The sequence below is a fragment of the Panthera leo genome, chromosome F3 (genome assembly GCF_018350215.1).
Source record: "Panthera leo isolate Ple1 chromosome F3, P.leo_Ple1_pat1.1, whole genome shotgun sequence".
Classification (NCBI taxonomy): Eukaryota; Metazoa; Chordata; class Mammalia; order Carnivora; family Felidae; genus Panthera; species Panthera leo.
The window spans coordinates 18,390,615-18,409,501 of NC_056696.1; the positions used below are offsets into that span (position 1 = coordinate 18,390,615).

Below are 18,887 nucleotides of genomic sequence, written 5' to 3' on the forward strand. Positions count from 1 at the left end.
TACTCTGCCGCCTGGTCAGCCTATACTTTGATTGAATAAGTTCAAGTATAAATTACACAACAGGACATAAGACCTCTAACAACAATATTCATTTTGAGGATTAAGTATGCAAATATACTTCATAATATATGTGAAAAAATATAATCACTTCATTCTGTGGGTACTAAATTAATCAACTAAATTCCTAGACTAAAGTTTCTTATGATTACATATCACTACTGGTACCTGACTCCAATTATGGAGAAATTTATGAAATTCAATCAAAGTAACTGATAAATTTTTAAAGTCTATTGACATAGCACTAAATTTTCAAATGTTTTAAACTTTGTTAACCTTGCTCCTCAGTGTCTCTTACATAATTAAACCTGAAATACTCAAAGCATGGGCACAACAACAACAAACAAAGAAAACCAAAATGTAGTAATAACAATATAATCAATGCACAAAATAGATATCAATATCCAGAAGTACTCAGAACTAGTGCACTTCAGAGTTAAATTGCCCACAGTAAGAAAATATGGTTCAAAATGGAAAAAGAAATCATTCAATCACAAAGATCAATCTAAAGTCAAACTATAAAATTCTACAGTACAATTAACCCAGACATTTAATTGCAAAAACACAGAAACACAGATACTAAGAGCTATGGATCAAAAGCGGTATCCTAGAAGGTACTATTAGAGGCCCTCAACCACCACATCCGAGAGAGGAAAAATTACAATCACAAGGATGAATTATTTACTAGAAAATAATTTTCTGTTGATCTCTCCCATTTCTGAACATCCTGTCATAGCTTTAGTTCCAAATTATCTTTCCAAGGATGTTTCTACAGCAAACACAGAAATAGTGAATTTGCCTGTGACAGAGGGCAGATTTATTTTCTGATCAATATGATAAAAATAATATCTCCCTGCAGGGCAAAGACTAGATATGTTTGCCAGAGACCCTTTTAAAAGCCTGGGATTTCTCAAACTCGGGGTTCCTTTGTTGTTACATAAATATACTGTATGTGCAGCACTCACCTGAGCGCATCTCTACGACACCCTGGTGAGACTTGAGGTTCAGAGAAAACATACAAACATGAAGCAGGTGCACCAAATGTGCCCACAATAAAATCCTCTATCTCCAGCCCAGAAGTCTCATGTAACTGACAGCACAAATGAAAGTGTTATAGGCTAACTTGTGAGATTGCTAGTAAGGTAATAATCTCAGGATCTTCACAGTTTTTTTAGAGTTATATACTGTATCCTTTTATTACCTGAGACATTTTAAAATCTAACAATTTTGTTGCAAGCATTAACAGACCCCTAGAAAAGCAGTGAAAAACCAGGGTCTAATAAAAACCTTAAATAATTCAGGACACAGGGACTCCTGGTGGCTCAGTAGGTTAAGCGTCTGACTTCAGCTCAGGTCATGATCTCATGGCTCGTGAGTTCGAGCCCCACACCAGGCTCTGTGCTGACAACTCAGAGCCTGGAGCCTGCTTTGGATTCTGTGTATCCCTCTCTCTCTGCCCCTCCCTGGCTCACACTTTGCCTCTTTCTCAAAAATAAATAAACATTAAAACAAAAACTTTTAATAATAACTCATGACACAGATAATGACCAGCCATTTACTTAACCCTCAGACACCCTCATGTTTGGACTGCACACTTAATTGAGTCATTTACTCATTCATTATCACGTAATTCCTCATGTACTTAATCCCATGTTCAATGAGTTTAAAGTTTAAAGCAGAAAGAAGCGTATGTATGAAACTACTGCAAAACAATTTCACATTCTGTCTTAAAAAGTTGGGAGGTATGTATGCGATATGAAAAACTATCACTTTTCCAAAGAATTTTCTATGGCAAAAAGATGTTGAGTGTACATATTAAAGTAATAATTTTATTTCCATATATCATAAAATTTTCAGCTTTGCTACGCAACGTGTGGTCCAAGGACCAACAACATCATCACCTGAAGCTTCCTACAAATGCAGACTATGGGGCTCCAAAACACACCCCCAATCAGAACCTGGATTCTAACTATCTTCAGGTGATTCTTATGAAGATCAAAGTTTAAGTAGCCACCAAAAGAAAAAAAGAGAGGAATAAATTTTAAATTTATAATGAAAATGTTTTTGTTAATAGACATATTAAAACCACAATTATTAGCTCAGTAAAGCTTAAGTTTAAGAAAACAAGTGAAAAACCAGATAAAGAATATTTAGCTATCAACAGTATCATAGTACAGGAAAATCCAATTGGAACAAAGTAAGAAAAAGTAAAAACAGATATCACGAATAATCGAAACAAGGAAACATCAAACTAAGATAATGTAAGGTTCTGACAACACACACTAACCATACTTCATCACAATAAAAACATCTCTCTTTAGTTCCAAAAACAGATGGCCTAGAACTGAGCACATAATAGACATTACATGTATTTTCTAAGTGAATAAAAAAATCTTACTTAGAAATCTTAAAATAAAAATATAAGAGATTTGAGGACAGTTCAGAATTTAAATGTAGAACTCCTTTTTGAAGTTATATTGGCATTCTCCCCATAATACAGAATTTTGCCTTTGATTTTCCCATATTTTGTACACGTGTGAAATGATTGAAGAATTTTATAAATGTCAAATGAAAAAAATCCTGATTATAAGATTATTAATAAAAAGTTACCTTTTAGCTATCCTGCATGACATACTTCCCAAGTTCCAAACAGGCAGCTATGTTTTTGCCTGTTTTTCCCCCCAGGATACATTTCTGCCATAAGAAAAATACCTAAGACTTTATTATCTAAAGTTCTGAAGTTCTCTTTTCAGGGTGTCATTTGATAATTCTATTTTCTGTTCTTTAGAGCTTTGAGGTAAGTCACTGTATTCAATCCTACAGAAAACTTTTCAGTACATCTCCAAAAAGGGATTTTTAAAGTACCAATTTGTAGGGGTACCTGAAGGCTCAGTCAGTTAAGCATCCGACTCTTGATCTTGGCCCAGGTCACGATCTCAAGATTCATGGGATCGAGCCCCACGTAGCCTGCTTGGGACTCTCTCTCTCTCCCCCTCTCTCTATGCCCCTCCCCTGCTCACGTGCTCTCTCAAAATAAATAAACATTAAAAAATAATGATAAAGTATCCAAAGAAAGTAAAAAATAATAAAAATGTTTTAAAAATAATAACAAAGTACCAAGTTCTAAAGGTAAAAGTTAAAATAACAAAGCATAAGGAAACTGCCTACAACTCAAAAGCCTTTTTTAAATGTTTAAATAAACTTTTGAGCATGAAATGCCTTTACAAAAATGGGCAATAATAGGAATAGTCAACAGTAAATGAAACATTATGTAAAACATACAAAATAATATACCTCTCTCTTATTTCTTCTTGCAACTTTGAGGAATTCCATAAGGATCTGTAGTTGGGCTGCATGTGATTCCTATAACAGAAAATTATAATTGTTCTTTTAAAAACATGACTATGAGTTCAAAGTTTTCTTTAACACTGCAGTATAACCAGTATGAAACAACTTCATGCATCCATTTAAATCAGCCTATAACTTCTATTAATCAGTTTTCTCATTTACTAACTGGCATTTTTAAAAAGAAGCCATTTCCCCAAAACTAAAACTCATTTTAAGAAACAGGGGTTTTAAATTACATTTCTCATCTATCATACTGAAAAAACTACTTACAGAAAATGGCAATTCTGTTATCTGCCCTAGCATTCTCTTCCAACCAAACTAAGAGAACGCCAAGACAAAAATCATAGTGGATTCAACACAGTTCCTGGAAACTAAAATCACTTTCTCCAAAGGCAGAATAATATTTGGGAAGGAATTCATACCTTTTAGAAATGAAACTTACTATTTGTGGCTATTACCTACTCACACAAATGTGAGAATATATGTCCATAGAGAATTTCAGTCAAAAATCAAACATTCAAGAACAAATATTTTAATATAATCAAGTGAAGGAAGAGGTAAATAATCTGAATTGTTAAGTGAAACAAACATGTAACAGATAAAAGATAATTATAAGGTTGACAGTTTCTGGGTATAAAATATAAAACTGCAAATATTTATCTGTTACTGTTAAAATTCACACAAAGAAACAAGGAATTCCAGGTGAATCTGATGAATGAATATATGTAAAAAGAGCATCAAAAGCTAAAAATGGAATGAGATAGTTTATTAACAAAGGTAACTCTAATTTCTTATATATTTCAAAAGAAGAATAATAAAGACCAGAAAATCACTTCCAAATCAAACAAAAATAAATAACAAAAAATAATAAAACTTTCATTTACCTTGTTATGCAACAGAATTGTCTGGGGGCATTTGTTAAAACAAATAGGGACAATTATATTTGATTCTGTTACTCTAGAAAATATTCCAAGAACCTTTGTTTCGCAAGTCTCCAGGGACGTCTGGATGGCTCAGTTAGTAAGGCAACCTACTTGATTTCGGCCATGATCTCAGGGTCTTGGGATTGAGCCTTGCACCCAGCTCTGCACTGAGTGTGGAGCCTGCTTAAGATTCTCTCTCCCTCTCCCCCTCCCCGCCTCTCTAAAATAAAATAAATAAATAAAACCAAGTCCCCAGATGATAAGAATAAGCCAGTCAAAATTTGACAAATCCCTAAATATTATACATATCACGAAAAGGCATGGCCACCCACTCCCAGAGTCTATCCCCTATGAGGAGAGGGTTCTTCATATTTTAAAGGGTAAAAGGCAAAACAGATCAATGAAATGTTTAAGTCAAGACAATAAGGACAAGAGAGAACAAATATAAAGAAGCAATCACATTAGGATATTCTGATTAACATAACTGAATTAATGTCTCACAAGTGAATAAATTTTTAAAACATAGTATCATGAAAATTTTAAAGTGAATTGTTTTCCTGCAAAACAAAGTGGTATTTACTAAACCTTAGACACATTCCTGAAAAGTTGAACTATCACACAGAACAAACTCATCAAGGCTCTGTGCCCCAACACTGATGACAAATACCCTTCTGCACCCTTCTTAGGACTTTTTTATACCGATTATCTATAACTGTCAACAGAGTATTTGGCTAAAGAGCAAAGACCACATCTTTATACAAAAAGAACATACACAGCCAAGACGGTTGATTCATTTGCAAAGGATGTATACAAACTATCCTCAAAATACTAAGTTTGAATACTTTGCTTCAGTCTATCAACTGGAACATGTAAAGTAAGAATGCAACTGATCTGTAGAAAGCTTTTCTGTAGAAAGAAGAGGGGGAAAATCCCCCAAAGCCTCAAGGTCAAGGAAAACTGGGACCAACTAAGAACAACAGGAATTCAATTCAGCAAATGGCACCTCTTCTGAAATTTAATCTTCTTTAAAAGTATAATTTCGGGGCGCCTGGGTGGCTCAGTTGGTTAAGCATCCGACTTCAGCTCAGGTCATGATGTCGCAGTTCACAAGCTCGAGACCGGCATCGGGTTCTGTGCTGACAGCTCAGAGCCTGGAGCCTGCTTTGGATCCTGTGTTTCCCTCTTTCTCTGCCTCTCCCCCACTAGTGTGTGCGTGTGTGTGTGCGTGCGCATGCATGCTCTCTCTCTCTCAAAAATAAAATAAACATTAAAAAAAGTATTATTTCAAGAAAGGAGATAAATGGCAAATTTCTGAAACTGTAATTTCATATGTAAATACAAAAGAAAAATAAAGGAAACAGAAGATTAAAATAAGAATGCTTAAAAATGTGAAGAATAGGGGTGCCTACGTGGCTCAGTAGGTTAAGCACCTGACACTTACTTTTGGCTTAGGTCATGATCTCATGGTTCATAACATCGAGTTCTGCATCCAGCTCTGCACTGGCAGCACGGAGCCTGGCTGGGATTCTTTCCCTCTCTTTCCCTCTCTCTGCCTGTCCCCTGCTCATGCTCTTTCTCTCTCAAAATAAATAAATAAATATTAAAAACTTTTTTTAAAAAACAATGCTTAAAAGACTACACTGTATGTTAGCTAACTTGATAGTAAATAAGAAAGAAAGAGAGAAAGAAAGACCAGAAATATTACATTTTCCCAGGAGTCAAGGCAGAAAAACCTTAAAATACACAAACATCAGGTATAATACTCAACAAAGGGTGGAACTTTCCCCAATGCTCAGTGAGAAGGAGAGGAGTGGCAGTTGCCTGAGCTGTGCCCAGCAATGTGCCCCTTCCCACCTCCCCACCCATAGTAAAAGAGGGGCACCTGGGTAGCTGAGTAGGTTGAGCGTCCGACTCTTGATTTTGGCTCAGCTCACAATCTCCCAGTTCATGTGATCAAGCACCGTGTTGGGCTCTGCTCTGACAGCATGGAGCCTGCTTGAGACTCTGTCTCTCCTAGTCTCTCTCTGCCCCTCCCCTGCTCACGCTCTCTTTCTCTTTCTCAAGATAGAAAACTAGCTCTGCAAAAGAATGTGATTTGCAACAAATATGAAGGCTGAGGTTGTAGGAAAGGAGTGGCACAATGCTGTCCCAATTACCAACATACTGGGATGCAAGTAAGAATCCATCAGATAGGGAGCACCTGGGTGGCTCAGTCGGTTGAGCTCCCAACTCTGGATTTCGGCTCAGCTCATGGTCTCAAGGGGCTCACGTCATGATCTCAAGGTTCATGGGATTAGACTCTATGCTGACAGCATGGAACCTGCTTGGGATTTTCTCTCTCCCTCTTTCTCTGTCCCTCCCCTGCTCACTCATGCTCACAGGCTCTCTCAAAATAAAAAAATAAACTTTTTAAACAGAAAGAAATAAAGTTTTTTTTCACCAGATGGGACCTGGAATGGCTCAACAAATTCAATCTGTGTGCACAGAGTGCTAGGACCATGGGAAAGGGATCAGACCTAAAGACAGATGTAAAAGCTACAATGGGAGGATGATAGTTCAAGAAAAGAAGATTCTAGAAGTTCATATTGACAAAGGCATGAAAGGTGGCCAGAAGATAACATTCCATGGTGAAGGAGACCAAGAATCAAGACTGGAACCAGAAGATATCATCACTGTTTTAGATCAGAAGGACCATGCTGTTTTCACTGGACAAGGAGATTTTTTCATATGTATGGATATACAGCTGGTTGAAGCACTGTGTGGCTTTCAAAAGACAGTATCTACTCTTGACAACTGAACCACCGTCATCACCTCTCATTCCACGTGACACCATCAAGCATGGAGATATCAAGGGTGTGCTAAATGAAGGCAGGCCAATTTATCATAGACCATATGAAAAAAGGTCACCTAATCATCACATTTAAGGTAAACTTTCCTGAGAATGGCTTTTTCTCTCCTGACAAACTCTCTATACTGGAAAAACTCCTACCTGAGAGGAAGGAAGTAGTAGAGACTGATGAATTGGACCGGGTAGAACTGGTGGACTTTGATCCAAATCAGAAAGATGGCACCATTACAATGGAGAAGCACATGAGGATGATGAACGTCCTCCTGGGGGTGATGCTCAGTGTCAGACCTCTTAACAGGGCTGGTGAATAACACTGCTGGCATGCTCTACGCAGTAGCGAATAAGTGAAGAACCACAATCATAGCTCACTACTTCCTGTTGTTTTTAATATTCAACTATAGTAGTGTTTTAAAAGTTAAATGAAGAGGGGCACCTGGGTGGCTCAGTCGGTTGAGCGTCCGACTTCAGCTCAGGTCATGATCTCAAAGCTTGTGGGTTCAAGCCCCACAACAGGCTCCGTGCTGACCGCTTGCTCAGAGCCTGGAGCCTGCTTCAGATTCTGTGTCTCCTTCTCTCTCTGCCCCTCCCCTGCTCATGCTTTGTCTGTTTCGCAAAAATAAATAAATGTAAAAAAAAAAAAAATTTTTTTAAGTTAAATGAAGAATAAACTCAAATATAAAAGCTCTGACTTTGCTGTATGTATGATGACTTCAGTGTACAAGATAAATCTGTTTAGCACTTGTTAAAACTACTTTTTAAACCCCCCGCCCCCAGCATTTGTTAGGCCATACCTTGTAACTGATTTCAGTTCTATGTACATGAAACAGATTAGACTAAAATGCTAAGTGTATGTATTGACTTCAGCGTATGACCAAGCTATGAAGGTAAGACTTGTACTTCACTGGCAATCAAAGAACTTGATTTGTAGAAGCGTTGGTCTGTAGTTATATTAAGTGGGATTCAATATGATGCCTCTACATTTATTCTATTGCCTGAACAGTTACTTGAAAAAGGTATGCTATGTAATCTGGTCTCTGGTACCAGTGATAGAAAGGACACCTTTCTAAAGAAGGAGTTTACTGCTGCTTGAGGGCCTGCACTCGTACAATGGCATTCCCTTCTGCTGTGCCATTTTTTTTTCTTTTTTTATATATATATACACACATATATATATCTCAGTTCGGATTAAGCTTTTTTTTCCTTCTCTTTGGACCATGATAAGCTTCAGAATAATGACTTCGGCAGCAGGGAAACAGAGTGAGGAGACATTCATGGAGAAGTTAATTTCCATGTATGAGATAGGAAGGTGTCACTTTAAACGATTTAACTAATGCTCCAAGTAACTGTAATTTAATGTTGCTAGTATAGCAAATTACAATGAATAGCTTTAATTGTAGGTTTAAGAGTCATGTTCGCAAGCTTAAATCTGGATATCAGAATTAAGCAATTCTTGAAATGTATGAATGTTTCCTTAATATACTGATTACAAAGCAAAAATAAACAAAATGAATACTCAAAAAGTTTGCTTTGGTGGGGGGGAGCAAAATTAGCCTACATAGAAATATCCTCTGTGTCCACCAATGGATGAATGGATAAAGAAGATGTGGTATATATATATACAATGGAGTATTACTCGGCAATCAAAAAGAATGAAATCTTGCCATCTGCAACTATGTGGATGGAACTAGCGGGTATTATGCTAAGCAAAATTAGTCAGAGAAAGACAAACATCATATGACCTCACTCATATGAGAACTTTAAGACACAAAACAGATGAACATAAGGGAAGGGAAGCAAAAATAATATAAAAACAGGGAGGGGGACAAAACAGAAGAGACTCTTCAATATGGAGAACAAACAGAGGGTTACTGGAGGGGTTATGGGACACGGGATGGGCTAAATGGGTAAGGGGCATTAAGGAATCTACTCCTGAAATCACTGTTGCACTATATACTAACTAATTTGGATGTAAATTAAAAAAGTAAAATAAAATAATAAAAATAAAAAAATAAAAATTTCCTCTGTTACCACCTAATAAAGCTTAAAAAAAAGATTGAAAGGAATCCAACTATTTCCAAGTAACTTGTGTCAGAACAAAGCTCAGGAGTGTATAAAGTAACAGGAAAAAAAAACCCAGCACTAAACAAAATGAAATTTACAATTCCTGGCATCCAATCAAAAAATTAATAGTGTCCAACACTTAATTTTGGCTCAGGTCATGGTCTTGATCAAGCCCCACATCAGGCTCTACGCTGACAGCCAATAACTGACAAATCATCAGGGAAATGTAAATCAAAAGCATTATGAGATATCACCTTATACCTGATACAATGGCTATTATCAAAAGGAGAAGAGCTAACAAATGCTGGTGAGGATGTCAGGAAAAGGGAGCCCCTCTGCACTAGTGGTGAGAATGTGAACTGGTACAACCATTGTGGCAAACAACAGTATGGAGGCTTCCCAAAAATTGAAAATAGTCATGTGGCTTTTCACCACATATCTGTCGGAAGGCTTCTAGGTACACAGGCAGCACCATGGCTACATGGCTTCCCTGGTGCACCTGGCCTTCAGATATACAAGGCACCGTGTCCCAGGTACCTGGAGATAAAAACTGTGATGGAGCAAATCCCTGAAATACAGAAGGACCAGTCTCACTGCAAGCTACTGAAACCTCTCTGCACAAGGTGGCTGACAAGCACCAAAGGACCAATTCAAACACCTCATTGCTGGCGGCATAAGGAAACCCTTGGGAGGGCGGTTCTGAAAAGAAGTTCATGTTAAGAATCCTCCCTCACTTTTCAAAACAAAAACAAAAGCAAAACAAAGCCAATGCTGGAGAAAGAGGTGCTGGGCAATGAGATGGGCAGCCTGGCCACCATCTCTGAACCTTGAATCAAACTTCTGGGCATTCTTAAGGAAAAAAAAAATTGGAAACAGAACTACCATATGATTCAGTAATCCTACTTCTCAGTATTTATCCAAACAAATGAATCCCTATGCTGAAGAGACATCTGAACCCCCATGTATACTACAGCATTATTTACAATAGCCAAGACACGGAAACATCCTAAGTGTCTGCAACCATGAATGGATAAAGACATGGCTATATATACAAAATGGAATACTATTCAGCAGGAGAATAAAGGAGATATTACCACTTGCAACAACATGAATGGACCTTGAGGGCATTATGCTACGTGAAGAAAGTCTGACAGAGAAAGTCAAGTACTGTATTGATCTCACTTACATGTGGAATCTTAAAATCCACCATACTCATAGAAATCAGATTTGTGCTAACTAGAAATGGCAGGGCAGGGGGGAGGGGGTTGGATGAAGGCGATCAATAGGTACAAACTTCCAGTTATAAGATAAATAAGTACTGAGGATGTAAAATACAACATGATGACTACGGTCAACACCACTGTATGGTGTATTTGAAAACTGCTAAAAGAGTAAATCCTAAAAATTTTCATCGCAAAAAAAACCCTTTTTTTTCCTTTTTTTTCTCTTCTTTATTTCTCCTGTATCTACATGAGATAATGGATGTTACTAAACTTACTGTGGTAATCACTGCACAATACATGTATGTCAAGACATTATGCTGTATACCTTAAGCTTATACAGTGTTATATGTCAATCATATCTCAATAAAACTAAAAGAAAATAAATAAATAAATAAAAGATAAAGCCTCCTCTTCTAAAAACACAGGAGAAATTCCTGCCAGTCCTGTCCCCCAAAAAGACACAGCATGGGAGAACCATTCTGGTAAGCACAACCTCAGCTATTCCCTCGTCCTACTAAAAGACTCCCATTCTATCAGATGCAATCCAGATCTAAGCTATGTTAATAAACAATCCACCCACAGAATTTTTTAAACTGAAACTGGAAAGGAAAGCCCCCTTTTCTTTCAAAACATAAATACAAATGAAGAAAATACAAGTGACTATATTACCCACCATGTGATAAGAATCTGAGAAAAGGAAATCAGACCTGTCCCAAAGAAACAGACATGAGAAGCACCAAAGATCCAACAACATTCAAGTGACTGATCTCATTTCCTTATAGTCTCCAGAGAAGCTATGGTCCCAATCTTCCCCATATTTGGTTGTTAAACTCTTCCTTTTCATGTATGTCAGCTACTCACTCACTTACTTTACCCCTCCTTTTCATTTAAGCTAGGTGACGGGGACTCTGCTCCTGCTAAGGTGCGAGTTGCTCCTAATGGATCGTATTCCATTCTTGACTAATACACGCAAAATCACATTTTACATTGCTTATGTTTACATAAAATAAATGCAATTTTACAATTATTTACTTTCATTAGATGAAACAGCATATATATAGTTTCAGTTCCCATCTTTCTATAAATTATTTAAGCCATAGACTACAGCTGCCACCAATGGACACCTGCTGAAAGGATTTTATGTAGATAAAAATAGTATCTATTTTCTCTTCTAAATCTCATATGTGAAGAAGGGAAGATATGGCAAGGAATATATAAGAAAAAAATGACGAATATAATTGTTTTCCATTAAAATGAAACTGTATTTTCTCACGTCTTTCTTATCACTCAGTTTTTCTTAATATAAACTGGACAGTGCAAGTAAGTTGTATATAAGAACTTTGTCTTGGGGCACCTGGGTGGCTCAGTCAGTTAAGCGTCTGACTCTTGCTTTCCACTCAGGTCATGATCTCATGGTTCATGAGACTGAGCCCCACGTTGGGCTCTGGGCCGACAGCAAGGGGCCTGCTTAAGATTCTCTCTCCTCCACTCTCTTTGCTCCTCCCCTGCTTGCTGTCTCAAAGTAAACAAATTTTTAAAAAAAGAAGAAGGGCGCCTGGGTGGCTCAGTCAGTTTGGCATCTGACTCTTGATTTTGGCTCAGGTCATGATCTCACGGTCGTGGTGGGATCCAGCACCACATTGAGCTCCACACTGAGCATGGAGCCTGCTTGGGATTCTGTGTCCCTCTCTCTCTCTGCCCCTCTTCCCCACTCATGCTTGCTCGCTCGCTCTCTCTCTCTCTCTCAAAATAAATAAATATTTTAAAAAAGAAAAAGAAAAAAAAAAGACATGTCTTTTCTTTTACTTGGAAAGGGGGAATTTGTTAGAAGTGATACCTTGAGCATGCTCTTACAGAATAAAATTGAATGAACTAAGTGGCAGACACTACCCTATTATTTTTAAGCATTTCTAGATCTTTCTCAATGCAATAAAGAACACCAGTTAAAATTTTTTAAAGTTCAGCTACCACTTACTGCTTCCAGCTGTTTCTTCTTCTGCACTAGTAATTCCAACATGAGGTTGACATTAGCCAAATCAAGGTTATCTTGGTCAGTTCCCAACAAATCCTGAAATATTTGCCACCTGTGGCCATTCTAAAAATGAAGAAAAGAAGAACCATAGCAACTTCAAGAAGATTGTTTCAGAGAGTCTAAAACAAATACTTAACTGCTACTTCCTAATATGTTTATGACACAGATATAAAAAATATACTTTAATATTCTAACCTACTCCTTCCAAGCAAGTGGCTCCTAGCCTTCTAATCCTAAATTAAACACTACTTCTCCCTTAAATGAATTTAGGTAACAGATACAAAAGTAATATTCAAGACAAATATTAAGTGGGCACAGCTAACAGTAGAATTCCCTTCAAAATAAGTGCTTGGATTTTGGACGCCTTGGTGGCTCTGTCGATTGTCCAACTCTTGATTTCTGCCCAGGTCATGATCTCATGGTTCATGGGATAAAGCCCTGTGTTGGGTTCTGTACTGGGAGTGTGGACCCTGCTTGGGATTCTCTCTCCCAATCTCTGCCCCACCCCCTCCTCAAAATAAACTTTTATAAATAAATAAATAAGTGCTTGGATTTTAATTATCTGTCTAGCCATATTTTCAACTTTGTACTTGGTAAGTTATTAATTTCAGCTCACTTCCCTCAATAAGTTTGGGACTGATCCTCTTAAATTCAGAATCTTCCAATAGTTTTTCCAAATTACCAACCACAGTTTCACCCTGCCACATAATCCTCTAAATGTCATGTGTTACAAGCCAACATGACTCAGTGTGATCCCACAAGACCATTCAAAAGATAATCACTAAATTTTGGACAATGCAGTTAACAAAGTTCTTTATTAAATAGAATAAACTTAAAACAAATTTCCTTTAAAAAAAAAATCAATGACATACTAAGCTTTGATATGTAATTAATATTATGGCACCTGGGTGGCTCAGTTGTTAATCATGTAACTCTGGCTCAGGTCATGATCTCACAGGGTTCTTGAGTTCAAGTCCCACATCGGGTGAGCTCGAGTCCCGTTTCAGGTGAGCCCTGCTTCTTTCTTTCTTTCTCTCTCCCTCCCTCCCTCCCTCTCTCTCCCTCTCTCCCTCTCTCTCTCTCTCTCCCCCTCCCTCCCTTCCCCCCTCCCTCTGCCCCTCCTGAGATTCTCTCTTTCTCTCTCTCTCTCTCTCTGCCACTTGCTCACTTGCGCACTCTCTTTCTCTCAAAAAAAAAAAAAAACAACAATTTTTTTAAATTAATTTTAAAACATCAGAAACAACAAATTGAAATTTATTAAAAATAGTAATAAGAGTTGAAACATACGGTGCTACTCACTGAGTGGTCCAATTTGAACCTCTTTTCCTCAAATCTTTGGTTCTGTTTGAGAATGAGCTCATTCACTGAAAAGAGAAACAAAACAAAAAGTACAATTTGGATTATTGTTAAACGCATCACCTAAGTGTTCTGTTTATATGGGTTCAATTCTCAATTTAAAAAGCCCCCAAATTAAAAAGATGCTAAGCAGAAAATGCTAGGTTTTCATTTTATATTGAATTTGAAACAGTTTTGCCACAGCTACTACCACAACAGCTATTATCACTACCACTACTGCCTTAGGAGAATTGTTTAGAATATATGCTTTCTTGTATGTATCTCAATGACACTATCAGCACCTGGAGGGAGACAATTCTTCACTGTATTAGACCGTTCCATCCTCCACACGGTACCTGATTGATTCTATGAAGTAGGCACTAACCATTTTTATTTGTTCTTCTTTTTGTTTGTTACTTTCTTATAAATATCAAGGCAGACACTGTCAGTTACCTATCAAAAACCATCCTCCCCCCTCTTTTTTAAATAACAACATAATTTTTCTCCCAAGTGTCAGGCTGCCATATGCTTTCAGAAAAGCCAGGTCCCACCCCAACCCAGTATGACTGGAAATCTGGAACTGCTTCGAGCCATCTTGCAGTCTTGGGGCGGGGGGGGGGCTTGTCAAAGAACCAATGGGGACAGAGGAACAGAAAGACAGAACTTGATACTATCACTGAAACACTGAATTAACCAATTCTACAAATTCTTTTTTTCTGTCTTTAACAGCCAACTGATAATAACAAACAAAAACAACAAAAACCTGATAAAGAAAAAGAAATTAGCACTAAGCCAGTTTAGCACTAGTCTAACACTTTAATTTATAGACATTATCCTATGGGTCATTCTCCCCATTTTAGAGATAAGAAAATTAGAGAAAGCATCAGGAACTCATTCATGGTAACACATACGATATAAGAGAATTGGGATATAAATCCAACTATCTAATATTTCCCACTATACCACAATCCAACAATTAATATTTCTTTTTTTTAATTTCTTTTAATGTTTTATTTATTTTTGAGAGAGAGTGCGAGCGGGAGAAGGGCAGAGAGAGAGAGAGAGAGAGAGAGACAGACAGAATCGGAAGTAGACTCCATGCTCCGAGCTGACAGCACAGAGCCTGATGCGGGGCTCGAACTCACAAACCATGAGATCATGACCTGAGCCAAACTCAATGCTCAACTGACTGAGCCACCCAGGGGGCCCTCTTTTTTCTTTTTATTAACGATTAATATTTCTGAACAAACCAGAGAGGTATCAAGCCCACACTAATAATCCACACTTCAATGATAAGTAAGACTCAATCTAAGACTCAAGCAACTCTGAGTAGGAAGACAAATGTGTATGGTGCAGGAGTTGTAACATAATGTGATAATTGGTACTATCGCTGAAACAGCCTTACACGGAACACAGGACAAGGAGGAATCGAAGTGTAAATGAGTAGGCTACACATAGAAAGTGACATTAGAATTGGGCCACAACATGCACAGAGATTCACTAAGCAGAAAAAGAAGTGGAAAAGAATTCAGATAACGGTATGAGAAAGAGGGGGGGAAGTCATTAAAGACCAGGAGATAAAATGACTTAAAATCACTATGCTGACACACAGGGTCATAGTGATTCTGTTAATGATTAATGGACTACAAACTAAGGCTGGAAATGTAGACAGATGGCAGACTGATTCTGAAGAGCCCAGGATGTATCTCACAAAGTTACTATTATAAACCAGGAAGAGAAAGGAAAGCTTGAAATAATGCAGTGGGAATAAAGAGAAGTACATGAATAAGAGTTTAATGTTTCAGTAACAGAATCATCCATTTGAATAAAAACTGTGACTTAAATTGTAATACTTTGTGTGTATACTACATTGCATTTTACTGAGAAATCTTGTATACCACTTAACTTGAAGGATATTCTATATCCATAATTAGACTTCTCTGGATCCTTAAAACGGCCACAGTACTACGAACAGACAACGCACTTCTATTGCTAACACTTCCATTCTAGCAACTATCTTTTTAGAAGCAAGAGAGTATAGTTAAAGTGCACACTTTTAAGACTGACTACTTAGGACCAAATTCCAATTCTACCAATATGACTGTGTAACTTTACACAAGTTACTCAACTTCTCTGTGCCTTAGTTTCCTCACCTGAAGAATGAGTAGGGCAACAACTCACAAGACTGAAAATTAAATGAGTTGGTTTACACAAAACACTTAGGACACTGCTTAGCAGTAGTAAGGATGTTAATATACTTTATTTACTTTTTCTTTCCTTTTCTTAATTTAAATTTAAGTTAACATACAGTGCAATATTGGTTTCAGGGATAGATTCTAGTCATTCATCACTTACATACAACACCCAGTGCTCATCACAAGTGCCCTTCTTAGTTATTTACTTTCCTTTCAAGTAAGGATTTTAAATGTAACACTGATGTTGTCCCTTCAAAGAATAATAAAGTCATTCATAAAGGAGGTAAGAAAATTCAATTTACAAATTTTATATACAGAGGGGAGAGATGAGGCAGGAAGCTGGAGAGAGCTTTCACACCATGGATGGATAGGGGGAGCCAGAGAGCAAGTCTTGGCAGTAGTGGAAGACAGCAACAGATGGGGCAATAGGTCGGGACAGGGACAGGAAGACTTCACCTCACAAGAGCCTCTCAGTGACAGGAGAAAGCAAGCTCTCAAGAGCAAGTAGGATGGAAAGAATAGTGAATGTGTTGGAGGAGGAAAGGTAGAAGGAGGCAATTAAATGGAATGCTATTAAAGGTAGAAGAAGAGATGGGGGAAGGAAAGTCAGAAGAAAAAGGGTCTAACAGTGTAGTGTTTAGGGCAGGAAAGGCAAAATCAAGGTCTTGACAAAAAAGTGTATAATGATAATGACCAGAAGGCCAAATCCTTCTTGAGTGTTTGGCTTCCAATTCTTTGCTTTCATTAAAATTGAAGAAAGGACTTGTTAACTAATAGAGCATTAAGTTTCTTTCTGAGGATAAATCAAAATGCTTTCTTTCTTAATTTCTTAATTCAGAACAAGGTCAAAAACTGAGTGACATTACTGTTATCAAAAGTCCTTCACTCCCCATCAACTTATTTATGTAAGCAAAGTTTCCCAATACTTACACTTTAAAAAGAAAAAATCTTAAACTTACATCATGTTATATGTCCATTATATATTAATTTTTTTTAAAACTATGATGATCCTGGGGTGCCTGAGTGGCTCAGTCAGTTAAGCATCTGACTCTTGACTTCGGCTCAGGTCATGATCTCCCAGTTCACGACTTTGAGCCCTGCATCAGGCTCTGCAGTGACAGCGCAGAGCCTGCCTATGATTCCATTTCCCATTCTCTCTGCCCCTCCCCCACTGGGGTGCTCTGTCTCTCTCTCTCTCTCTCTCTCTCTCTCTCTCAAATTAAACTTTAAAAAATAAAGAGATAAAAGTTTTACCTTTAAATAACCATATTTACAATACTCCTAAAGTTACATCCTTCACAACCACTTAAACATAAAAAAAAAAAAAACTCAGGATTCTAATTTTATTTATTTTTTTTAATGTTTATTTTTGAGAGACAGTGTGAGCGGGGGAGGGGCAGAGAGAGAGGCAGACACAGAATATGAAGCAGGCTCCAGGCTCTGAGCTGTCAGTACAGAGCCTGACATGGGCTCAAACTCACTAACCACGAGATCATGACCTGAGTCAAAGTTGGACGCTTAACCGAATGAGCCACCCAGGCACCCCAAGGATGCGAATTTTAAACGTGGGATCAATGTACAAGGAAGAACATCATTTTTCAGAATTTTCATACAGATCACCCAGACAAAAAATTTTAAAAACGACTGCTATAGAAAATGTCTACCACAACTCTTCACCCATGAAGTAAATGCACAGTAATAAAAATGAAGGGTCCTGGGGCGCCAGGGTGGCTCAGTCGGTTAAACATCCAACTTCGGCTCAGGTCATTATCTCGCGGTTCATGGGTTCAATCCCCATGTCAGGCTCTGTGCTGACAGCTCAGAGCCTAGAACCTGCTTCAGATTCTGTCTCCCTCTCTCTCTGCCCCTCCCCTGCTCTCACTCTCTCTCTCAAAAACAAACATTTTTTAAAAACCTTAATAAAAAAAATAATAAATAAAGGGTTGTAACCTATCAATAAAAAAGGTGCAAGAGGTGCCTGGGTGGCCTAGTCAGTTAAGCGTCCAACTCCTGATTTCAGCTCAGGTCATGATCCCAGGGTTGTGGGATCAAGGCCCAAGTCAGGCCCCATGCTGAGCGCGGAACCTGCTTAACATCCTCTCCCTCCCTCTCCTTCTCTCTCTCTCCCTGTCTCTCACTGGGCGCCTGAGTGGCTCAGCTGGTAAAGCTTTGACACTCGATTTTAGGCTCTCAGGTCATGATCTCACGGTTCTTGGGATCGAGCCCTGCTTTGGGCTTAGCACTGAAAGCACAGAACCTGCTTGGAATTCTCTCTCTCCCTCTCTCTCTGCCCCTCTCCCCCGATTCTGTCTCTCAAAATAAAAATTTAGAAAAAAAAGATTCTCTCTCTCTCCTTCTGCTCCTCTCCCCCATGTGCACACAACTCTCTTCTCTCTCTCTCTCTCAAATAAAACAAAACAAATATTCCTATTATCCAAAACCAAAATTTATCCATAAAAAGAGAAGGTTAAAACCTAATCATCACCAAGATAACTTCTAGCTTAGAAAATCAGTAATTGTGACTTCACTATTCACTGGATACATGTGAGAATATACTTAATACGTGAAATCACTTTCTAACTAACACAGTACTATATTTTAAAATTCCTTCCATTCTAGTATACAGTGCTCTATTTAGAAATTCACATAACTTTTGGACTCATTAAAGAATATTGCCTGAAAATCCTAGTAAATGCCAAAATTGTCAGAACATTATATTTCTTTCTGTATTTAACCATTCCAAAAGAAGTGTTCCAAAGTTGTAACAACTGATAGAAAAGTGATTCTAGAAACCCACATAGCAGCATCAATCCATGTTTCCAGGTTCAGGGACAAAGGATTCTGCTTTGTAGGACTTTCACTTCC

General features: G+C 37.8%; 1 protein-coding gene and 1 pseudogene across 8 annotated transcripts in view; one reads left to right on the forward strand and one right to left on the reverse strand.

The window, feature by feature from the left end:
- The window catches only part of COP1 (COP1 E3 ubiquitin ligase), a 261,318-nt gene that overhangs the window by 199,058 nt on the left and 43,373 nt on the right, over positions 1 to 18,887 (reverse strand). For 5 of the 8 annotated variants that reach the window (XR_006199155.1, XM_042926462.1, XM_042926460.1 and 2 more), the window contains exons 4-6: positions 13,780 to 13,856; positions 12,436 to 12,555; positions 3,352 to 3,420 (exon numbers count right to left, since the gene is read on the reverse strand). Coding sequence is in view for 7 of the 8 variants with exons in the window: in XM_042926462.1 (XP_042782396.1) it covers positions 3,352 to 3,420; positions 12,436 to 12,555; positions 13,780 to 13,856 (266 nt within the window). In the remaining variant the exon portion in view is untranslated. The remainder of the gene's footprint in view (positions 1 to 3,351; positions 3,421 to 12,435; positions 12,556 to 13,779; positions 13,857 to 18,887) is intronic. The other 3 variants (XM_042926464.1, XM_042926461.1, XM_042926463.1) reach the window with 2 other exon arrangements.
- Positions 6,694 to 7,506, forward strand: LOC122212471 (annotated as a pseudogene).